Genomic DNA, 24,883 nt, shown 5'->3' on the forward strand with positions numbered 1-24,883 from the left:
CTAAGTTGGCTCTGTGCACACCAACAGATCATGAAGGGTACAAGATGGGCTCTCCCCAATGAACTCCCTTCTTCCTGAACCACGTGGCAGTCTCCTCTCAGAAAACTGTACACTTGGGTACTGAGAAATCATAACCTTCTGCGTACTCTTTTGGAAATGACTTTATTGATTCATTAATACAGTAAATTGTGAACAGTCAAGGACTGCCCTAGAACATGATCCAGTTGCTAACAATCATTTAGAAAAACAAGGTAATGGTCCAGTTCTTTCCAGGCTGAATCCACTACAGATTCCTGATAATGTGTGCCCATGTAGCCCAACATAGTTATGATTGAAATGAAAAGTCCAGAAACAGAGGTTCTCTCTCTTTCACCCATTTTGAATGTTGGGGACAGTGCTCCTGGAGAATGCTCATATGTCAGATCTTTCATTTTGTCTTTTTCTTTCTTAATTTTTTCCAGCCCAATGACTTTAAATAAGGACCTAGACACTGTCTCTGAGCTTCTTTTGCTTAAGGTTAATACTCTGCCACATGAACAACAGTTCCACTTCCAACTTTTTCTGTGTATGTGGTACTGATGAAACAAACAAGGGCTTCGTGTAAGCCAGGTAAGTGCTCTACCACTGAGCCACAATCCCAACCCCAACTTTCATTTTGGAGTGTTCAGATGAGAGCCCAGGAGAGGCTCCTGACTACAGAGGCAGAGCAGAAAGGCGAGGAAGATTCTCGATAGAGATGACCCAGTAGCCATCAGGCCCCAGGGTGTAAAATGTCCAGTATTTGTAATGATGACAGAAACCGATACAGATCTGGACCTTCTGAGTAGTCCCCATGTCTCTCATTGACTGCTCCAACTGAGCCTGAACCTGGGCAAATCTCTCAGGTTCGAAGTCCCCTACCCACCGTTCATGATGGGGGTAGCACTCCAGAGGGGCAGGATAGATCCCTTGTCTCAAACAGCTCAGTCTGGCTGTGTGGCTCAGGAGGCTCTGAAGGACAGAAATGGAGATGTGGTTTCCATAGAAACTGAAGAAGCTGAGGTGGGAGCACTGGCTCAGGGCGGGCAGCATGCACAAGAGCTGGGGATCCGTGATGGCACAGTCCTCCAGGGCCAGGGTCTCCAGGGTGCCGGCCCCGTGCTCCAGTAGGGCTCTCAGGGGCTCAGGACTGAAGTTGTCCAGGGGCAAACTCCTCAGACGCAGGTGCTTGAGCTGCCTGGAGCAGGGACACTGGGACAGGAACCACAAGTCAGCCTCGTTCAGTGGACACGAACTCAGAGACAAGGTCTTCAAAAGGGTGAGGTTCCTGAGGATGGTGGGCAGCTGTCCATAAAGGAAGAAGACTTTGTGCACATACAGCTCCTGCAGATGCTGCAGCTGTCCCAGATGTACAGCGTATTTGCAGGAATATGAGAAATTCTTGTATCTGCAAGTGACGTTGACTCTCATCCTGGAGAATTGGAGGATGCGAAGGTTCTTCATCTGACTTAGGCAAGGGACAACTTTTTTCATGGTTTCTCGATGCCAGAATTTATTCACCTTTAGCTCCTGGATGGAGTCCAGCCTCACCACACGCAGAGCCTTCTGGATTTCAGAGATGGAGTCAGACAGAATCAGCAGCTTCCTGGAGCACAGCTGGACTCGTTCTCCCCTCTCCCTGGCCCACTGGAGCAGGCGGGCTTGGAGAACATCCTGGGCGCCATCTTTGATGGTCAGGTCCATGAGTAAAATCAAGGGCTGCTCTTCAGTCATCATTAAACGACAGCTCTCTGCTGGCTTGTCAGTCAGGACATCTGGATAAGCGACTCGGGCCATTGAAGGGTAGCCCTCTATCCAGATGTTGGGGTGCTCATTCCGCAGGTCGAGAACTTGCAGTTTCCACTGACTGGGGCGCTCTTTCTTGGCCAGTAGCAGATGGAGCCCATCCAGGACAGCGCTGAAGGTTTCCAGGTCTGGAGACTCTGCCAGGTCCCCCAGGGGGAGGCAGGAGAAGGGCCAGGCCTGCACCAGGGCCTTCAGCATCTCTGTGTGGGCCCTGGCATAGACCTCCACGAACAGCGAAGGGAACAGCAACACCGGTAGATCGTCCAGGGCAGAGATGGCCAGGGCCTGGTTGCTCAGCAGGCTCTGCATGGCCAGATACTGGAGCGAGGGTGGGGTCCTGTCGCTCATCTTCAAGGCCAGAAGTGGAGCAGATGTGGACCAGGTGTGCAGGACTCTCTGAATCCCAGCAGGGCTAAGCACTCAAGGCAGACTCAAGGCCTCTGCTCTTCTCTGGCCCTTTGGCATCTTTATACCCCAGTCCCACCCTCCCCTCTGTGTATCTACCAATGGGAGAGCAGATTCTGATGGGATTTCTGAGTAACACCCACCACACCCTGGCTGGGTCTAACAATCTAGATTACTTGAAAGAGAGATTCTACTCAGAGTGATAAGATTATAGGCAGGACCCACTGGGCCCAGCTTCCATTTCAAATGTGTAACACACACACACACACACACACACACACACACTCACACACTTACACACTCACACACTTTGGCCCTTATTTGTTAACCCTTTGAGAAATTTCCACAGATATTTCACTACCTTGAGCCTGCAAAAGTTCCAAGAACATCAGCCAGCCCAATCTGATAGCATCAACAAACACTTCTCTAGAAAATTATTTCCCTCCCTCCCTCCCTCCCTCCGTCCGTCCCTCCCTTCCTACTTCCCTCCCTTCCTCCCTCCTTCCCTCCCTCCATCCCTTCCTCCCTCCCTCCCTTCCTTCCTTCCTTCCTTCCTTCCTTCCTTCCTTCCTTCCTTCCTTCCTTCCTTCCTTCCTTCCTGTGTTTTTTTTATTGTTCATCTCACAACTTGAATTGAGGGCATGGCCAGTGTCCTTGAGCTTCTTTTCCTCAATGCTTTTGCTCCAACATTTGAACCAAAACAGTACTTTCTTCTTTTTTCTGTGGAGTTCATTGAAGATAGGAATATAAGTCATGGCAGAGATATGGCTGTTTATCAGAAAAGCAGAGAAATACAGTGAGAAATGTCAAGGCAGAGTCCCTGAAAAGGTGGATAACATGGCAGGATTACCAAACACTTCCTAGTCCTCACTCTCAATGTTAATAGACTTAACTCTTTAATTCAATGACATAGATTCACTAGTAGGATAAAAGAGCAAGATCTATCCATGTGCAAGACACATCTTGCCAAGAAAAACAAACATTTTGAATGTGAAAGACTGGAATAAAACTTTTCAAGAAAATTGCTCCCATAAACAGGTTGGAGTAGCAATAATAATATCAGAAAAATAGATTTCAATTTAAAATTAGAAGAGACAAAGGGCATTACAAACTAATAAAGGGATCTCTTCTAGAAGTTTCTAACAATTCTAAATATCTATTCACCAATATCAGAGCACCCAACTTCATCAAACTAAAACTACAGGACCTAAAAAAACCCGATAGAATCAAAAATAGTAATTGTTGGTGATTTTAACACACCACTGTTGCACTGGATAAATGAACCCATAAAGTGTAACAGAAAAACCTCAGAACTAAATCCCCTAAATATCTGCATTGACTGACTAGACTTCACAGACATCTACAGAATATTTGACCAGGCATCATCAGAATACATATTTTTCTGAGAAGCACATGGAATATTTTCCAAAACAAATAATATGTAAGTCTGTGCAGAAAGTCTGCACAAGTTCTGAAATACTAAAATTATTCCCAGCATTCTGTCAGACCACATGCTGTATTATTATAGTTCAATATAAACAGTCATCATGGGCTGGGAAGTCAATGGAACACCAGACCCCCTGGAAATATTACTGGAAGGGATAGGAGAAGCAGGAAGGCTCCTTGGCATAGGCCAAAACTTCCTAAATAAAGATCCAGAATCACCACAAGTTAAATAATAACTAGATGAATGGAACTGAAAAAACTGAAGAGCTTCTGCACAGCAAAGGACACAGTAGCAAGACAAATAGCCCACAGAATGGGATAAAATCTTTACTTGCATTTCATCTGACTAGTGCCTCCTATCTAAAATATAAGTACAGCTAAACAAATTAAACCTACCAAAAACAAAATCTCAAAGTAATGACTAGCCAGCTAGAGATTTAAAGAGTGATTTCTATGAAAAAGAAACATGAATGGCCCATAAACACATGAGGAGTTGTTCCACATCCCTAGCCATAAAAGAAATACAAATCAAATCAACATTGAGATTCTACCTCATCCCAATTAGAATGGCTACTATCAAAAAACAAACAAACAAAAAAATCATCCAAAAATCCCTAACAATAACAGATGATGTTGAGGATATAGCCAAGAGGGAACAATACTACAAATGTTGGTGGGGAATGTAGACTTGTGTAACTACTAAGGAAGGCAGTATGGAGGTTCTCCAACTAACCAACCATAAAACTTCATTCTTATGCAAATGGCCCAAACCAGGTCACATTAAAACAGCACAACCCTGATCTCTGCGGCACTGATACCCTAGCTAAGATATGGAGCCAACCCAGTTTCTCCTCAGTGGATAAATGAATGAAGAAAATGTGGTATATATATATGCCATGGAACTTTATGCTTCCATCAGAAAGAATGTTATTTCCCTACTCATGTGGAAATGGAAGACTTTGAGAAAATTACACTAAGTAAAGTAAGCCAGACCCAAAGAAACAGAATGCATGTTTTCCCTTATTTGTTATCATTCAAATGTGCCTATAAATGTACGGTAAATCCAAAGTACCACTTCCAGTTTTCTGGTGGTTAGAGTCTCAGACACTTTCCTGCCCAGGCTGGCTTTGAATCTCAATCATCAGATCTGGGCATCCTGGGTAGCTAGGATTATATCTCCATCTTCTCTTATCTTATATTTTGTTCCTCAAATCATTGAGCTGTTTGAGCTTATTTTTATACATGGCCTCTCACAGTTTGTTGACATCCTTCTTTCTTTTGTCTTTCTTCTTTGCTGTTCAAGAGACAACTGTTACTGTGCATTGTTGACCTTTCCAGGCCCTGGTTCATTTGTCTGTTTGATCTTGTCTGTACTCTGCACTGAGGTTTAGGCAGCCAATGTAAGTCCACTGGCTGGAAGTGTTCAGCCCTGTGGTCCTGCAGTTAAGGTGGTGTTACCAACGCTTTCCTTCCTCTCTGGCCCTCAGCTTGCTGGAATCAGAGCCTTCCATCTCTATGTGAGCTTGCCATTACAGTCTTTGCCCAAATACTATGGCTGCATAACCCAGAAATCCCTAAGCCCTGAGTGACCTCTGACTGCCAAGTTCCCTGATTTGGGGTGAATCCCACCGCCTGCTGGGGTCAGGCCATTTACAAGCAGTCAGGGTGAGGACATTACTTTGTGGTTTGAACTATAGCTACCCATGGAGGCTAGTTCCTTTCTTCTTTCTTTCTTTCTTTCTTTCTTTCTTTCTTTCTTTCTTTCTTTCTTTCTTTCTTTCTTTCTTTCTTTCTTTCTTTCTTTCTTTCCTTCTACTTGTTTCCTTGCTGGTGGAGGAGAACAGAAGAAACATGCTGGAGAATATATTGAGCAACAGTGAGGGGTAGCAACCTTACTGTGGGATTGGAGATTGTGCAAGTAGATGGGGCTGGAATTAGGCTTTTATACATTCTGAGCAAGGAGGTAGAGTTTACTTTGGTTCTGTACAGGGGCGATGATTGCAGATGTGGACAGAAGATAAGGTAGGTGCGCATAGAGAATATTGGCTGCCTTATCTTTAGGGAGCAGAAGGGAGTGATCTTACTTCCAAAGTCTCAAGCTTTGTACGGTTCACACAGCTCTCCATCTGTCTTGTCTTGGCTGACTTTCTGGGGGTCCAATTCTCAGCCTTCTGGCATTCCAACCTCCTAACCCTTTCCTGCCTCACAGCTCAGCCTCAGTGCCCCCTACAGGTTAGGCCTACAATAGAATGTGGATGGCCAGGCTGAGGTCCCATTTTCCAGCCTGTGTCAAGCATGTCCATGCACACCTGGGGTCTAGCCTGACATCTGGATGCACCTGAGATAATACACTGGAGCTCATTCCTTCAATAAGACTTTATCACAGGGCCTGGGTGCAGTCCCTGAGCTCTATTGCTCAAGGCTCCCATTCCGCCTCTTGAGCCACAGGACCACTTGCAGTAATCTAGTGGTTTGTTGAAGATAAGAGTCTCATGGACTTTGCCGCCCAGGCTGGCTTGGAACTGAGATCCTCATCTCTCAGTTTCCTGAGTAGCTAGGATTACAGACATGAGCCACCAGCTCTTGGAAGTTCCTTTCATTTCTCATACAGCCTTTGGCGACTGAAGTTCTGGGTGGGTCAGCCAGACTGGAGTTGTGGGACCTCCCCCCCATGTGGAATTTGGAGGGTGTGAGGTCCCGGTGACTCTGGTGGAGTCCTTGCTACTGGGCTGGCAGACTGGTTCCCCTTTACTGGCCCAACCCTGGGGCTGCATTCACTGATTCATCCTTTTGCTGCAGTGAAGTTTCTAAAAGTAACGGGAAGATTCCCTCCCTGGAGCCTCATTCTCCTGGATGAGGTCACAGCACTGGATGTGGATGGGCAGATAACCAAACATGTTTTACAGCTCGTGTTTTTCTGCTGATGAGAACCTCAGCTGCAGAGTCTGAGGGCATGCTCCCCAGACCTCCAGGGGAGTCTGAAAGAAGGAGAGGGACACAGTGGCCACTGCGGCATAATAAGGCTTGTCACCCACAACACATCATCTGCCTGCACTATTGTCATGTAAGCTGCCAGCCGGAGTCCCCGCTGAGCTGAAGCTTCAATGATCTTCTTCCTCCTCTTCTGCCTTTCCGTGCCTGGAATTTCATCGCTCAATTCCAGTTCCTTCTCCAGAATGAAAGCCCTGGTCTGGGTGGATGGAGACATGATGATTGTGGGGTTTTTCCCCCTCAACGCTTTGCAACTGGACTGCAGGGAAGATAGCTCGGCCCAGGATGAGCACAGAACACCATGGGACATGCCATCTCAGCACCTAGCCAGAAAAGATCTGCTAGACCCCCAGGACAGAGCTAGTCCTGGTGATGAGGTCTACCCCGAGACACTTGGAAAAAACTGCACAGATGAGGGTGGATGGTGCGAGATGCTAAATGGAGTCACTCTGTGCTTGCCCTTCAAAACTCACCAGAGCCAGGAGGTCAAAAGAAAATATTTATAAGTATGCCTATTTAATGCCCATACCCGTCTTTCTTGTAAGTGGACAGGAACTTACACTCTTGACCTTGATACCTTCTATGTCTACTTATAAGGGGTCTCCCATACATACTCTGTAGTGCAAACATCTGTAATCCAGGTATCTATAGTCCAGTTACAGTAAGATCAAGGCCTCCCACTGGGATCTTAACCACTGCAATCCAGCCCTAGCTTCGGAGTGGTTATTATAACCAGTCCATTTAGCTCTCCCCTATGCAGTTGCTGGATATTAATCAGTCAGAAATAGTCAGGGGACTGATCCACCAGTCACAGGGCCACCTGCATTGCAAGAGAGAGGGACTTGCCAGATCATCCACCGTTTGCCCTTTCCACTGTGACTGGATGGCTGCCGGTCCCTCTGTGTTTGTGTGCCCTCCAGTAATGTTTTAACTTACTGTTCAGTCTCTGCCTCATAAGACTTCTTTCAGATTTCAGCCAAGGATGCTTACATGTGTTCACCACCCAGGAAGGGTTACTGCTGCCTCCTCCTGGACCACATGACACCTCTGCCTTCTATCCCCAAGCTTAACTCCACCTGCTAGCAGGAAGTAGCTATAGAGATTTGGTGCTCCTTTTTAACTATCAAAAGTTTGGAATGGTAAGCCTGCTCAGGGAACAATGGACCCTTCTCTTCCCTCTTCTCCAACCCTTTGTTATCCCCAAGGGACAGCAGGCAGACCAACCTAGAAGTCCCTGCCCACCACTATAAACCCAGGTAACTGGTGTACCTGGGAGTACTGGGAGGATCCTGGCTAATAGGTCACTTCTACATTGGTAGCCATAGCCCCTCGTGCCTGCCCTCAGTTGGCTCTGTGCACACCAACAGATCATGAAAGCCACAAGATGGACTCTCCCCAATGTACTCCCTTCTTCCTGAACCACGTGGCAGTCTCCTCTCAGAAAACTGTACACTTTGGTGCTGAGAAATAATAACATTATCTGTATTATTTTGGAAATGACTTTATTGATTCATTAATACAGCAAATTGTGAACAGTCAAGGACTGCCCTAGAACATGAGCCAGTTGGTCACAATCATTTAGAAAAACAAGGTAATGGTCCAGTTCTTTCCAGGCTGAATCCACTACAGATTCCTGATAATGTGTGCCCATGTAGCCCAACATAGTTATGATTGAAATGAAAAGTCCAGAAACAGAGGTTCTCTCTCTTTCACCCATTTTGAATGTTGGGGACAGTGCTCCTGGAGAATGCTCATATGTCAGATCTTTCATTTTGTCTTTTTCTTTCTTAATTTTTTCCAGCCCAATGACTTTAAATAAGGACCTAGACACTGTCTCTGAGCTTCTTTTGCTTAAGGTTAATACTCTGCCACATGAACAACAGTTCCACTTCCAACTTTTTCTGTGTATGTGGTACTGATGAAACAAACAAGGGCTTCGTGTAAGCCAGGTAAGTGCTCTACCACTGAGCCACAATCCCAACCCCAACTTTCATTTTGGAGTGTTCAGATGAGAGCCCAGGAAAGGCTCCTGACTACAGAGGCAGAGCAGAAAGGCGAGGAAGATTCTCGATAGAGATGACCCAGTAGCCATCAGGCCCCAGGGTGTAAAACGTCCAGTATTTGTAATGATGACAGAAACCGATACAGATCTGGACCTTCTGAGGAGTCCCCATGTCTCTCATTGACTGCTCCAACTGAGCCTGAACCTGGGCAAATCTCTCAGGTTCGAAGTCCCCTACCCACCGTTCATGATGGGGGTAGCACTCCAGAGGGGCAGGATAGATCCCTTGTCTCAAACAGCTCAGTCTGGCTGTGTGGCTCAGGAGGCTCTGCAGGACAGAAATGGAGATGTCGTTTCCATAGAAACTGAAGAAGCTGAGGTGGGAGCACTGGCTCAGGGCGGGCAGCATGCACAAGAGCTGGGGATCCGTGATGGCACAGTCCTCCAGGGCCAGGGTCTCCAGGGTGCCGGCCCCGTGCTCCAGTAGGGCTCTCAGGGGCTCAGGACTGAAGTTGTCCAGGGGCAAACTCCTCAGACGCAGGTGCTTGAGCTGCCTGGAGCAGGGACACTGGGACAGGAACCACAAGTCAGCCTCGTTCAGTGGACACGAACTCAGAGACAAGGTCTTCAAAAGGGTGAGGTTCCTGAGGATGGTGGGCAGCTGTCCATAAAGGAAGAAGACTTTGTGCACATACAGCTCCTGCAGATGCTGCAGCTGTCCCAGATGTACAGCGTATTTGCAGGAATATGAGAAATTCTTGTATCTGCAAGTGACGTTGACTCTCATCCTGGAGAATTGGAGGATGCGAAGGTTCTTCATCTGACTTAGGTAAGGGACAACTTTTTTCATGGTTTCTCGATGCCAGAATTTATTCACCTTTAGCTCCTGGATGGAGTCCAGCCTCACCACACGCAGAGCCTTCTGGATTTCAGAGATGGAGTCAGACAGGATCAGCAGCTTCCTGGAGCACAGCTGGACTCGTTCTCCCCTCTCCCTGGCCCACTGGAGCAGGCGGGCTTGGAGAACATCCTGGGCGCCATCTTTGATGGTCAGGTCCATGAGTAAAATCAAGGGCTGCTCTTCAGTCATCATTAAACGACAGCTCTCTGCTGGCTTGTCAGTCAGGACATCTGGATAAGCGACTCGGGCCATTGAAGGGTAGCCCTCTATCCAGATGTTGGGGTGCTCATTCCGCAGGTCGAGAACTTGCAGTTTCCACTGACTGGGGCGCTCTTTCTTGGCCAGTAGCAGATGGAGCCCATCCAGGACAGCGCTGAAGGTTTCCAGGTCTGGAGACTCTGCCAGGTCCCCCAGGGGGAGGCAGGAGAAGGGCCAGGCCTGCACCAGGGCCTTCAGCATCTCTGTGTGGGCCCTGGCATAGACCTCCACGAACAGCGAAGGGAACAGCAACACCGGTAGATCGTCCAGGGCAGAGATGGCCAGGGCCTGGTTGCTCAGCAGGCTCTGCATGGCCAGATACTGGAGCGAGGGTGGGGTCCTGTCGCTCATCTTCAAGGCCAGAAGTGGAGCAGATGTGGACCAGGTGTGCAGGACTCTCTGAATCCCAGCAGGGCTAAGCACTCAAGGCAGACTCAAGGCCTCTGCTCTTCTCTGGCCCTTTGGCATCTTTATACCCCAGTCCCACCCTCCCCTCTGTGTATCTACCAATGGGAGAGCAGATTCTGATGGGATTTCTGAGTAACACCCACCACACCCTGGCTGGGTCTAACAATCTAGATTACTTGAAAGAGAGATTCTACTCAGAGTGATAAGATTATAGGCAGGACCCACTGGGCCCAGCTTCCATTTCAAATGTGTAACACACACACACACACACACACACACACACACTCACACACTTACACACTCACACACTTTGGCCCTTATTTGTTAACCCTTTGAGAAATTTCCACAGATATTTCACTACCTTGAGCCTGCAAAAGTTCCAAGAACATCAGCCAGCCCAATCTGATAGCATCAACAAACACTTCTCTAGAAAATTATTTCCCTCCCTCCCTCCCTCCCTCCGTCCGTCCCTCCCTTCCTACTTCCCTCCCTTCCTCCCTCCTTCCCTCCCTCCATCCCTTCCTCCCTCCCTCCCTTCCTTCCTTCCTTCCTTCCTTCCTTCCTTCCTTCCTTCCTTCCTTCCTTCCTTCCTTCCTTCCTTCCTGTGTTTTTTTTATTGTTCATCTCACAACTTGAATTGAGGGCATGGCCAGTGTCCTTGAGCTTCTTTTCCTCAATGCTTTTGCTCCAACATTTGAACCAAAACAGTACTTTCTTCTTTTTTCTGTGGAGTTCATTGAAGATAGGAATATAAGTCATGGCAGAGATATGGCTGTTTATCAGAAAAGCAGAGAAATACAGTGAGAAATGTCAAGGCAGAGTCCCTAAAAAGGTGGATAACATGGCAGGATTACCAAACACTTCCTAGTCCTCACTCTCAATGTTAATAGACTTAACTCTTTAATTCAATGACATAGATTCACTAGTAGGATAAAAGAGCAAGATCTATCCATGTGCAAGACACATCTTGCCAAGAAAAACAAACATTTTGAATGTGAAAGACTGGAATAAAACTTTTCAAGAAAATTGCTCCCATAAACAGGTTGGAGTAGCAATAATAATATCAGAAAAATAGATTTCAATTTAAAATTAGAAGAGACAAAGGGCATTACAAACTAATAAAGGGATCTCTTCTAGAAGTTTCTAACAATTCTAAATATCTATTCACCAATATCAGAGCACCCAACTTCATCAAACTAAAACTACAGGACCTAAAAAAACCCGATAGAATCAAAAATAGTAATTGTTGGTGATTTTAACATACCACTGTTTCACTGGATAAATGAACCCATAAAGTGTAACAGAAAAACCTCAGAACTAAATCCCCTAAATATCTGCATTGACTGACTAGACTTCACAGACATCTACAGAATATTTGACCAGGCATCATCAGAATACATATTTTTCTGAGAAGCACATGGAATATTTTCCAAAACAAATAATATGTAAGTCTGTGCAGAAAGTCTGCACAAGTTCTGAAATACTAAAATTATTCCCAGCATTCTGTCAGACCACATGCTGTATTATTATAGTTCAATATAAACAGTCATCATGGGCTGGGAAGTCAATGGAACACCAGACCCCCTGGAAATATTACTGGAAGGGATAGGAGAAGCAGGAAGGCTCCTTGGCATAGGCCAAAACTTCCTAAATAAAGATCCAGAATCACCACAAGTTAAATAATAACTAGATGAATGGAACTGAAAAAACTGAAGAGCTTCTGCACAGCAAAGGACACAGTAGCAAGACAAATAGCCCACAGAATGGGATAAAATCTTTACTTGCATTTCATCTGACTAGTGCCTCCTATCTAAAATATAAGTACAGCTAAACAAATTAAACCTACCAAAAACAAAATCTCAAAGTAATGACTAGCCAGCTAGAGATTTAAAGAGTGATTTCTATGAAAAAGAAACATGAATGGCCCATAAACACATGAGGAGTTGTTCCACATCCCTAGCCATAAAAGAAATACAAATCAAATCAACATTGAGATTCTACCTCATCCCAATTAGAATGGCTACTATCAAAAAACAAACAAACAAAAAAATCATCCAAAAATCCCTAACAATAACAGATGATGTTGAGGATATAGCCAAGAGGGAACAATACTACAAATGTTGGTGGGGAATGTAGACTTGTGTAACTACTAAGGAAGGCAGTATGGAGGTTCTCCAACTAACCAACCATAAAACTTCATTCTTATGCAAATGGCCCAAACCAGGTCACATTAAAACAGCACAACCCTGATCTCTGCGGCACTGATACCCTAGCTAAGATATGGAGCCAACCCAGTTTCTCCTCAGTGGATAAATGAATGAAGAAAATGTGGTATATATATATGCCATGGAACTTTATGCTTCCATCAGAAAGAATGTTATTTCCCTACTCATGTGGAAATGGAAGACTTTGAGAAAATTACACTAAGTAAAGTAAGCCAGACCCAAAGAAACAGAATGCATGTTTTCCCTTATTTGTTATCATTCAAATGTGCCTATAAATGTACGGTAAATCCAAAGTACCACTTCCAGTTTTCTGGTGGTTAGAGTCTCAGACACTTTCCTGCCCAGGCTGGCTTTGAATCTCAATCATCAGATCTGGGCATCCTGAGTAGCTAGGATTATATCTCCATCTTCTCTTATCTTATATTTTGTTCCTCAAATCATTGAGCTGTTTGAGCTTATTTTTATACATGGCCTCTCACAGTTTGTTGACATCCTTCTTTCTTTTGTCTTTCTTCTTTGCTGTTCAAGAGACAACTGTTACTGTGCATTGTTGACCTTTCCAGGCCCTGGTTCATTTGTCTGTTTGATCTTGTCTGTACTCTGCACTGAGGTTTAGGCAGCCAATGTAAGTCCACTGGCTGGAAGTGTTCAGCCCTGTGGTCCTGCAGTTAAGGTGGTGTTACCAACGCTTTCCTTCCTCTCTGGCCCTCAGCTTGCTGGAATCAGAGCCTTCCATCTCTATGTGAGCTTGCCATTACAGTCTTTGCCCAAATACTATGGCTGCATAACCCAGAAATCCCTAAGCCCTGAGTGACCTCTGACTGCCAAGTTCCCTGATTTGGGGTGAATCCCACCGCCTGCTGGGGTCAGGCCATTTACAAGCAGTCAGGGTGAGGACATTACTTTGTGGTTTGAACTATAGCTACCCATGGAGGCTAGTTCCTTTCTTCTTTCTTTCTTTCTTTCTTTCTTTCTTTCTTTCTTTCTTTCTTTCTTTCTTTCTTTCTTTCTTTCTTTCTTTCCTTCTACTTGTTTCCTTGCTGGTGGAGGAGAACAGAAGAAACATGCTGGAGAATTTATTGAGCAACAGTGAGGGGTAGCAACCTTACTGTGGGATTGGAGATTGTGCAAGTAGATGGGGCTGGAATTAGGCTTTTATACATTCTGAGCAAGGAGGTAGAGTTTACTTTGGTTCTGTACAGGGGCGATGATTGCAGATGTGGACAGAAGATAAGGTAGGTGCGCATAGAGAATATTGGCTGCCTTATCTTTAGGGAGCAGAAGGGAGTGATCTTACTTCCAAAGTCTCAAGCTTTGTACGGTTCACACAGCTCTCCATCTGTCTTGTCTTGGCTGACTTTCTGGGGGTCCAATTCTCAGCCTTCTGGCATTCCAACCTCCTAACCCTTTCCTGCCTCACAGCTCAGCCTCAGTGCCCCCTACAGGTTAGGCCTACAATAGAATGTGGATGGCCAGGCTGAGGTCCCATTTTCCAGCCTGTGTCAAGCATGTCCATGCACACCTGGGGTCTAGCCTGACATCTGGATGCACCTGAGATAATACACTGGAGCTCATTCCTTCAATAAGACTTTATCACAGGGCCTGGGTGCAGTCCCTGAGCTCTATTGCTCAAGGCTCCCATTCCGCCTCTTGAGCCACAGGACCACTTGCAGTAATCTAGTGGTTTGTTGAAGATAAGAGTCTCATGGACTTTGCCGCCCAGGCTGGCTTGGAACTGAGATCCTCATCTCTCAGTTTCCTGAGTAGCTAGGATTACAGACATGAGCCACCAGCTCTTGGAAGTTCCTTTCATTTCTCATACAGCCTTTGGCGACTGAAGTTCTGGGTGGGTCAGCCAGACTGGAGTTGTGGGACCTCCCCCCCATGTGGAATTTGGAGGGTGTGAGGTCCCGGTGACTCTGGTGGAGTCCTTGCTACTGGGCTGGCAGACTGGTTCCCCTTTACTGGCCCAACCCTGGGGCTGCATTCACTGATTCATCCTTTTGCTGCAGTGAAGTTTCTAAAAGTAACGGGAAGATTCCCTCCCTGGAGCCTCATTCTCCTGGATGAGGTCACAGCACTGGATGTGGACGGGCAGATAACCAAACATGTTTTACAGCTCGTGTTTTTCTGCTGATGAGAACCACAGCTGCAGAGTCTGTGGGCATGCTCCCCAGACCTCCAGGGGAGTCTGAAAGAAGGAGAGGGACACAGTGGCCACTGCGGCATAATAAGGCTTGTCACCCACAACACATCATCTGCCTGCACTATTGTCATGTAAGCTGCCAGCCGGAGTCCCCGCTGAGCTGAAGCTTCAATGATCTTCTTCCTCCTCTTCTGCCTTTCCGTGCCTGGAATTTCATCGCTCAATTCCAGTTCCTTCTCCAGAATGAAAGCCCTGGTCTGGGTGGATGGAGACATGATGATTGTGGGGTTTTTTCCCCCTCAATGCTTTGCAACTGGACTGCAGGGAAGATAGCTCGGCCCAGGATGAGCACAGAACACCATGGGACATGCCATCTCAGCACCTAGCCAGAAAAGATCTGCTAGACCCCCAGGACAGAGCTAGTCCTGGTGATGAGGTCTACCCCGAGACACTTGGAAAAAACTGCACAGATGAGGGTGGATGGTGCGAGATGCTAAATGGAGTCACTCTGTGCTTGCCCTTCAAAACTCACCAGAGGCAGGAGGTCAAAAGAAAATATTTATAAGTATGCCTATTTAATGCCCATACCCGTCTTTCTTGTAAGTGGACAGGAACTTACACTCTTGACCTTGATACCTTCTATGTCTACTTATAAGGGGTCTCCCATACATACTCTGTCATGCAAACATCTGTAGTCCAGGTATCTATAGTCCAGTTACAGTAAGATCAAGGCCTCCCACTGGGATCTTAACCACTGCAATCCAGCCCTAGCTTCGGAGTGGTTATTATAACCAGTCCATTTAGCTCTCCCCTATGCAGTTGCTGGATATTAATCAGTCAGAAGTAGTCAGGGGACTGATCCACCAGTCACAGGGCCACCTGGATTTCAAGAGAAAGGGACTTGCCAGATCATCCACCGTTTGCCCTTTCCACTGTGACTGGATGGCTGCCGGTCCCTCTGTGTTTGTGTGCCCTCCAGTAATGTTTTAACTTACTGTTCAGTCTCTGCCTCATAAGACTTCTTTCAGATTTCAGCCAAGGATGCTTACATGTGTTCACCACCCAGGAAGGGTTACTGCTGCCTCCTCCTGGACCACATGACACCTCTGCCTTCTATCCCCAAGCTTAACTCCACCTGCTAGCAGGAAGTAGCTATAGAGATTTGGTGCTCCTTTTTAACTATCAAAAGTTTGGAATGATAAGCCTGCTCAGGGAACAATGGACCCTTCTCTTCTCTCTTCTCCAACCCTTTGTTATCCCCAAGGGACAGCAGGCAGACCAACCTAGAAGTCCCTGCCCACCACTATAAACCCAGGTAACTGATGTACCTGGGAGTACTGGGAGGACCCTATGCTAATAGGTCACTTCTACATTGGTAGCCATAGCCCCTCGTGCCTGCCCTCAGTTGGCTCTGTGCACACCAACAGATCATGAAAGCCACAAGATGGGCTCTCCCCAATGAACTCCCTTCTTCCTGAACCACGTGGCAGTCTCCTCTCAGAAAACTGTACACTTTGGTGCTGAGAAATAATAACATTATCTGTATTATTTTGGAAATGACTTTATTGATTCATTAATACAGCAAATTGTGAACAGTCAAGGACTGCCCTAGAACATGAGCCAGTTGGTCACAATCATTTAGAAAAACAAGGTCATGGTCCAGTTCTTTCCAGGCTGAATCCACTACAGATTCCTGATAATGTGTGCCCATGTAGCCCAACATAGTTATGCTTGAAATGAAAAGTCCAGAAACAGAGGTTCTCTCTCTTCCATCCATTCTGAGTGTTGGGGTCGGTGCTCCAGGAGAATGCTCTTATGTCAGATCTTTCATTTTGTTTTTTATTTCTTATTTTTGCCAGTCCTATGACTTGAAGGACCTAGACACTGTCTCTGAGCTTCTTTTCTTAAGGTTAATACTCTGCCACATGAACAACAGTTCCACTTCCAACTTTTTCTGTGTATGTGGTACTGATGAATCAAACAAGGGCTTCCTGCAAGGCAGGTGAGCGCTCTATCACTGAGCCACAATCCCAACCCCAACTTTCATTTTGGAGTGCTCAGATGAGAGCCCAGGAGAGGCTCCTGACTACAGAGGCAGAGCAGAAAGGCCAGGATGATTCTTGATGGTGACCACCCATTAGCCATCAGACCCCAGGGTGTAAAAGGTCCAGTATTTGTGATGATGACAGAAATCGATACAGATCTGGACCTTCTGAGTAGTCTCCATGTCTCTCAATGACTGCTCCAACTGAACCTGAACCTGGGCAAATCTCTCAGGTTCGAAGTCCCCTACCCACCGTTCATGATGGGGGTAGCACTCCAGAGGGGCAGGATAGATCCCTTGTCTCAAACAGTCCAGTCTGGCTGTGTGGCTCAGGAGGCTCTGCAGGATAGAAATGGAGATGTGGTTTCCATAGAAACTGAAGAAGCTGAGCTGGGAGCATTGGCTCAGGGCCGGCAGCATGCACAAGAGCTGGGAATCTGTGATGGCACAGTCCTCCAGGGCCAGGGTTTCCAGGGTGCCGGCCTCATGCTCCAGTAGGGCTCTCAGGGGCTCAGGACTGAAGTTGTCCAGGGGCGAATTCCTCAGACGCAGGTGCTTGAGTTGCCTGGAGCAGGGACACTGGGACAGGAACCACAAGTCAGCCTCGTTCAGTGGACACGAACTCAGAGACAAGGTCTTCAAAAGGGTGAGGTTCCTGAGGATGGTGGGCAGTCGTCCATAAAGGAAGAAGACGTCGTGCACATACAGCTCCTGCAGATGATACAGCTGTCCCAGATGTACAGCATATTTGTAGGAATATGAGAAATTCTTGTGTCTGCAAGTGACAGTCAGTCTCATCCTGGAGAATTGGAGGATGCGAAGGTTCTTCATCTGACTTAGGCAAGGGACAACTTTTTTCATGGTTTCTCGATGCCAGAATTTATTCACCTTTAGCTCCTGGATGGAGTCCAGCCTCACCACACGCAGAGCCTTCTGGATTTCAGAGATGGAGCCAGACAGAATTCGCAGCTTCCTGGAGCACAGCTGGACTCGTTCTCCCCTCTCCCTGGCCCACTGGAGCAGGTGGGCTTGGAGAGCATCCTGGGTGCCATGTTTGATGGTCAGGTCCATGAATAAAATCAAGGGCTGCTCTTCAGTCATCATTGAACCACAGCTCTCTGTTGGTTTGTCAGTCAGGACATCTGGATAAGAGATTTGGGCCATTGAAGGGTAGCCCTGTATCCAGATCTTTGGGTGCTCATTCCACAGGTCGAGAACTTGCAGTATCCACTGACTGGGGCGCTCCTTCTTGGCCAGAAGCAGATTGAGCCCATCCAGGACAGCCTTGAAGGTTTCCAGGTCTGGAGACTCTGCCAGGTCACCCAGGGGGAGGCAGGAGAAGGGCCAGGCCTGCACCAGGGCCTTCAGCACATCTGTGTGGGCCCTGGCATAGAGCTCCACGAACAGCGAAGGGAACAGCAACACCGGTAGATCCTCCAGGGCAGAGATGGCCAGGGCCTGATTGCTGAGCAGGCTCTGCATGGCCAGATACTGGAGCGAGGGTGGGGTCCTGTGGCTCATCTTCAAGGCCAGAAGTGGAGCAGATGTGGACCAGGTGTGCAGGACTCTCTGAATCCCAGCAGGGCTAGGCACTCAAGGCAGACTCCAGGCTTCTGCTCTTCTCTGGCCCTTTGGCATCTTTATACCCCAGTCCCACCCTCCCCTCTGTGTATCTACCAATGGGAGAGCAGATTCTGATGGGATTTCTGAGTAACACCCACGACACCTCTGCTGAGTCTAATGGTCTAGATTAATTTAAACAGAGATTCTACTCAGACTGATAGGATTATAGGCAGGACCCACTGGGCCCAACTTCCATTTCAAATGTGTAACACACACACACATACACACACACACACAAACCTACACACACATTTTCTGTGCTTATTTTTTATCCCTTTGAGAAATTTCCACAGATATTTCACTGCCTTGAGCCTGCAAAAGTTCCAAGAACGTCAGCCAGCCCAATCTTATAGCATGCACAAACTTTTCTCTAGAAAATTATTTCCCTCCCTCCCTTCCTCCTTCCTTCCTTCCTTTTTCCCTCATTCTTTCTTTCCTTCCTTCCTTTGTTCCTTCCTTTCTTCATTCATTCATTTGTTCGTTGGTTCGTTCCTTCATTCCTTACTTCCTTCCTTCCTGTCTTTTTTTTATTGTTCATCTCACAACTTGAATTGAGGGCATGGCCAGTGTCTTTGAGCTTCTTTTCCTCAATGCTTTTGCTCCAACATTTGAACCAAAACAGTACTTTCCTCTTTTTTTCTGTGAAGTTTATTGAAGATAGGAATCTAAGTCATGGCAGAGATATGGCTGTTGATCAGAAAACCAGAGAAATACAGTGAGAAATGTCAAGGCAGAGTCCCTAAAAAGGTGGATAACATGGCAGGATTACCCAACACTTCCTAGTCCTCACTCTCAATGTTAATAGACTTAACTCTTTAATTCAATGACATAGATTCACTAGTAGGATAAAAGAGCAAGATCTATCCATGTGCAAGACACATCTTGCCAAGAAAAACAAACATTTTGAATGTGAAAGACTGGAATAAATCCTTTCAAGAATATTGCTCCCATAAACAGGTTGGAGTAGCAATAATAATATCAGAAAAAATAGATTTCAATTTAAAATTAGAAGAGACAAAGGGCATTACAAACTAATAAAGGGATCTCTTCTAGAAGTTTCTAACAATTCTAAATATCTATTCACCAATACCAGAGCACCCAACTTCATCAAACTAATACTATATGACCTAAAAAAACCCCATAGAATCAAAAATAGTAATTGTTGGTGATTTTAACATACCACTGTTTCACTGGATAAATGAACCCATAAAGTGTAACAGAAAAACCTCAGAACTAAATCCCCTAAATATCTGCATTGACTGACTAGACTTCACAGACATCTACAGAATATTTGACCAGGCATCATCAGAATACATATTTTTCTGAGAAGCACATGGAATATTTTCCAAAACAAATAACATATAAGTCTGTGCAGAAAGTCTGCACAAGTTCTGAAATATTAAAATTATTCCCAGCATTCTGTCAGACCACATGCTGTATTATTATAGTTCAATATAAACAGTCATCATGGGCTGGGAAGGTGGCTCAGTGGTAGAGCACTTACCTTGCATGCATGAGGCCCTGGGTTCCATTCCTCAGCACCACATAAACAGAAAAAAGCCATAAGTAGCTCTGTGGCTCAAGTGGTAGGGTGCTAGCCTTGACCTGAAGAGGTGAGGGACGGTGCCCAGGCCCAGAGTTCACCCCACCATTATTGACCAAACACACACACACACACACACTCACACACCAACCAGTCATCATAAAATCTCTATAACTCATGGAGAGTGAATAATATATTGTTGCAGAAGAAGTGGTTCATTGAAAAGATCAGAATGGAAGTAGAAACACAGGATGGAAGATAGACAGCCTGTGCCACAAATAGTGCTGGCAGTTTTGGCTATCCACATGCAGAAAACTGAAGTTAGATCCTTCCATAACACATCGCACAAGAGTCAGTTCCCATTAGATCACAGACATCAATGGAACACCAGACCCCCTGGAAATATTACTGGAAGGGATAGGAGAAGCAGGAAGGCTCCTTGGTATAGGCCAAAACTCCTAAATAAAGACCCAGAATCACCACAAGTTAAATAATAACTAGATGAATGGAACTGAAAAAGCTGAAGAGCTTCTGCATGGCAAAGGACACAGTAGCAAGACAAATAGCCCACAGAATGGGATAACATCTTTACTTGCATTTCATCTGACTAGAGCCTCCTATCTAAAATGTAAGTACAGCTAAACAAATTAACCCTACCAAAAACAAAATCTCAAAGTAATGACTAGCCCGCTAGAGATTTAAAGAGTGATTTCTATGAAAAACAAACATGAATGGCCCATAGACACATGAAGAAGTGTTCCACATTCCTAGCTATAAAAGGAATACAAATCAAATCAACTTTGAGATTCTACCTCATCCCAATTAGAATGGCTACTATCAAAAAACAAACAAACAAAAAAAAACATCCAAAAATCCCTATCAATAAAAGATGATGTTGAGGATATGGCCAAAAGGGAACAATACTACAAATGTTGGTGGGGAATGTAGACTTGTGTAACTACTAAGGAAGGCAGTATGGAGGTTCCCCAACTAACCATCCATAAAACTTCATTCTTATGCAAATGGCCCAAATCAGGCCACATTAAAACAGCACAACCCTGATTTCTGCGGCACTGATACCCTAGCTAAGATATGGAGCCAATCCAGTTGTCCCTCAGTGGATAAATGAATGAGGGAAATGTGGTATATATATCCCATGGAACTTTATGCTTCCATTAGAAAGAATTTTATTTCCCTACTCATGTGGAAATGGAAGACTTTGAGAAAATTACACTAAGTAAAGTAAGCCAGACCCAAAGAAACAGAATGCACGGTTTCCCTCATTTGTTATCATTCAAATGTGCATATAAATCTATGGTAAATCCAAAGGATAGTAAAAGACTTGGACATGATTAATCAAACAGCCTTGTAAATACTCACACAGTGAGAAGAAAGGAGGATATGCTTAGAAAAGGATCACAAGGGTTCAATTTGCATGATGGGATCATATAAAATGATGCTAATCAAAATGAACTCTAAGAAATGGAAGCTAGCCCGATTTTATTGCATTCTCTGTTCCTTTTATTTCATTTTTCTTTTCTTTTTTGCCTCTTTTTGTTGTTTTTTATTTCTGTGCCTTTGTCTTGTATGCACATTTATCTCATTTGGGAGAGGATGGGGAAGCGTGGAAATGGTGGGAAATGAACTTTACACTTTGGAGGGGAGGTCAGTGGGAAGGAGAAAAAGTGGAAGGAATGAAGGACACCGTTTTAAAGGAAATGTACTCAAATTGTAATCCTTCTGTATATCATCTTCACAATTAAATTTAAAGGTTAACAGAAAGCTTCTCAACGACCTTCTGGTCAGACTGGCTTTGAACTGCCATCCTGACATCTAGTCTTCCTGACTAGGAGAATTAAAGGTGTGAGCCACCAAAGTCCTGTTTAAGTCAATATTCTTTCTTTTTCCCTCCTTTCCTCTCTCCCTCCCTCCCTCCCTCTCTCTCCCTCTCTCCCTCCCTGTCTCCCTCCCTTCATCCCTCCCTCACTTCCTTCCTTCCTTCCTTCTTTCCTTCCTTCCTTCTTTCCTTCCTTCCTTCCTTCTTTCCTTCCTTCCTTCTTTCCTTCCTTCCTTCCTTCCTTCTTCCCTCCCTCCGTCCCTCCTACACCCCTCCTCTCCTTTCTTTCCTTCCTGCCTTCCTTCTTTTTGGTGTGCTAGGTGAACAGGAGGTGAATATTTCTTATTCTCAAGTCATGTTTCATCAAATCGCAGTGACTACAGTTTAACTACTGAGAATTCTCATCCAAGAGTACACATGAGCTTAAGAAATAGATTTAATGTTCTCATGAGGGAGTATTCAGTATTTGATGGCAATTCCCCTACACAACATCTTTTCAGCAAAATTAGATCTATGTATGTTGGACCTTGATGCTGGCTTGTTTCAGGTTTTTTTTGTGCCAGTTGTGGTTGTCTGTTAAAATCTTAGAAAGAGGGAGGGCCTCTTTGTCTTGTCACTCAAAAGAAAATTAGCTGCTGCTGTCGCGTGTATCACACCTGTACTCATACGCACTCAGGAGGCTGAACTCTGAGGTTCATGATTCAAAGCCAGCAACACAGATGAGTCCAAGGGATTCTTGCCTCCAGTAAACCCACCAAGAAATAGACGTGGAGCTGTGGCTTGAGTGGTATGCCTCAGCCCTGAGGGAAAAAGCCAAGTCAAAACAAGAGGCCCTGAGTACCTTCATATAAGGAGAGAGACAGGGAGGGAGAGGGGGGGGAGACAGAGAAAAAAGAGAGAGAGAGGAGAGAGAGGGAGGGAGGGAAGGAGGACGGAGGGTGACATAAGAGAAGGCAGACAGGAAGAAAGGAAGGAAGGAAGTGAAGAAAGGAGGATGGAAAGGAAAGAAAGAAAAAGGGAAAAAGACAGAATAAAAAGAAGGAAGGAGGGAAAGAGGGAAAGAAAAAAGGGAAAGAAATAAGAAATTTGTAGAACTCGTTGTGAATGCTATAAGGTTGGACTGAGTGATATTCTTTGAGCCTTTTGCTGGCTCAGGGCAGAGTAACATTGGAAATGTCTGGAGGGAACAAGATATAAGGGAGGGAAGTCTCTGTGTCCATTTTATTTCAGATTTGAAAGAGAAGCTTGACTGAGTGGGTCCAGTCTATAGGGCCATTGGTTTTGTCCCGGAATCCTAGTTTGAATTAATCTGCAAGGTGGCACCTTTCCAGGTGTGCTGGGTGTGTCTCAGAAATCCCATCAGAGGCTGCCCTCTGATTGGTGGATCTGCAGTGCTGAGGGTGGGGTTGGATTATAAAGATGCCCAGGGTCCAGAAAGAAGCAGAGTGCTCTGGAGTCTGCAGTGGGTGCCTGGCCGTGCTGGGAGGCAGAGAGCCCCTCACAACTGGCCCACTTCTGATCCACATCTCATCCATCAAGATGAGCCTCAGGAACCCACCCTCTTTCCAGCATCTGGCCATGCAAAGCCTACTGAGCAACCCATCCTGGGCCATCTCTGCCATGGAGACTCTGCCAGTACTGGTCTTCCCTTCACTCTTCATGGAGGTCTATGCCAGGGCCCACACAGAGGTGCTGAAGGCCCTGGTCCAGGCCTGGCCCTTCCGCTGCCTCCCCCTGGGGGACCTGGCAGAGTCTCCAGACCTGGAAACCTTCAAGGCTGTCCTGGATGGGCTCGATCTGCTACTGGCCAAGAAGGAGCGCCCCAGTCAGTGGAAACTGCAAGTGCTCAGTCTGCAGAAGGAGCACCCCAACATCTGGACATGGGGGTACCCTTCAATGGCCCGTATCTCTTCTCCAGACATCCTGACTGACAAGCCAACAGAGAGCCACTGCTCAGGGATGACTGAAGAGCAGCCCTTGATGATCACCATGGATCTGACCATCAAACATGGCACCCAGGATGCTCTCCAAGCCCACCTGCTCAACTGGGCCAGGGAGAGGAGAGAAAGAGTTCAGCTGTGCTCCAGGAAGCTGCAGATTTCATCTGACTCCATCTCTGAAATCCAGAAGGCTCTGCATGTGGTGAGGCTGGACTCCATCCAGGAACTGGTGGTGAGTGAATTCTGGAATCGAGAGACTATGAAGATCTTTGCCCCTTATCTCAGCCAGATGAAGAACCTTCACCTCCTGAAGCTCTCCAAGATGCGTGCCGACTTCTACACTGCCAGCCAAAAGAACTCTTGGTATTCCTGGAAAATTGGGGCCCATCTGGGCCAGCTGCAGCATCTCCAGGAGCTTCATGTGCACGAAGTCCTCTTCCTTTATGGAAAGCTGCCCGCCGTCCTCAGGAGCCTGGGGCCTTTGAAGGCCTTGTCTCTGAGCGCCTGTGCACTGCAGGAGGCCGACTTGAGGTGTCTGTCCCAGGCTCCCTGCACCAGGCAGCTCCAGCACCTGCAACTGACCAGTTTGTTCATGGATAACTCGAGTCCTGAGTCCCTGCGAGACCTGCTGGAGCACATGGCCAGCACCCTGGAGACCCTGGCCCTGGAGGACTGTGCCTTCACGGATGCCCATCTCTCGGCCATCCTGCCGGGCCTGAGCCAGTGCTCCCAGCTCCGCGTCTTCAGTGTTTATGGGAACCACATCTCCATGGCTGCCCTGTACAACCTCCTGAGCCACACGGCCAGGTTGGGCCACTTAAGCCGAGGCCTCTATCCTGCCCCTCTGGAGAGCTACCACCCTCAGGAGTGGGGGCTAGAGAACATCGACCCTGAGAGACTTGCCCTGGTTCTGGCAAGCTTGGGGCAGGTATTGAGAGACCTGGGGCCAACCCAGAGGGTCCAAATCTGTACTGATTTCTGTCATCACCAGAACAAGTGCCAGTTCTACAGCCTGGGCCCGGATGGTTCCTGGGTGCTCACAGAGGAGGGGCTTCCCAGCCTTTCTGCTCTGTCTGTGTAGTTGGGCTCCTCTCTTCTGGAATCTCTTCTCAGCATCAGAGTAAAAGCCAGGACATAAGAGCATTCTCCAGGGCCACAGACCCAAATGTTCAGCGTGGGTGGAAGAGACAGGGCTTATTGAGCAACCTGAGCAACTCTCTTTTTACTTAAGACCCCAGCTCAGTTCTGCAACTTAGCCCTTGACCTAAGCCAGCCACAGACAGTCCTGGG

The 24,883-nt window shown here is 46.4% G+C and overlaps 4 protein-coding genes across 4 annotated transcripts; 1 reads left to right on the forward strand and 3 right to left on the reverse strand.

The window, feature by feature from the left end:
- Window positions 1-693: 693 nt before the first annotated feature.
- On the reverse strand, window positions 694-2,172 carry LOC138820095 (PRAME family member 12-like). The gene has a single exon (XM_070011742.1). The coding sequence runs from the start codon at window positions 2,170-2,172 to the stop codon at window positions 694-696; it is 1,479 nt and encodes a 492-aa protein (XP_069867843.1).
- Window positions 2,173-8,699: 6,527 nt separating this feature from the next.
- LOC138820096 (PRAME family member 12-like) lies at window positions 8,700-10,178 on the reverse strand. Its single transcript, XM_070011743.1, has one exon. The coding sequence runs from the start codon at window positions 10,176-10,178 to the stop codon at window positions 8,700-8,702; it is 1,479 nt and encodes a 492-aa protein (XP_069867844.1).
- Window positions 10,179-16,743: 6,565 nt separating this feature from the next.
- On the reverse strand, window positions 16,744-18,171 carry LOC138820097 (PRAME family member 12-like). The gene has a single exon (XM_070011744.1). It carries the CDS (start codon window positions 18,169-18,171, stop codon window positions 16,744-16,746), a length of 1,428 nt encoding a protein of 475 aa, XP_069867845.1.
- A 4,901-nt stretch (window positions 18,172-23,072) lies between these two features.
- LOC138820099 (PRAME family member 8-like) lies at window positions 23,073-24,674 on the forward strand. Its single transcript, XM_070011745.1, has one exon. It carries the CDS (start codon window positions 23,073-23,075, stop codon window positions 24,672-24,674), a length of 1,602 nt encoding a protein of 533 aa, XP_069867846.1.
- Window positions 24,675-24,883: the final 209 nt, after the last annotated feature.

This window comes from Dipodomys merriami, unplaced genomic scaffold (assembly GCF_024711535.1).
Source record: "Dipodomys merriami isolate MVZ:Mamm:240054 unplaced genomic scaffold, mDipMer1.0.p SCAF_84, whole genome shotgun sequence".
Lineage (NCBI taxonomy): Eukaryota > Metazoa > Chordata > Mammalia > Rodentia > Heteromyidae > Dipodomys > Dipodomys merriami.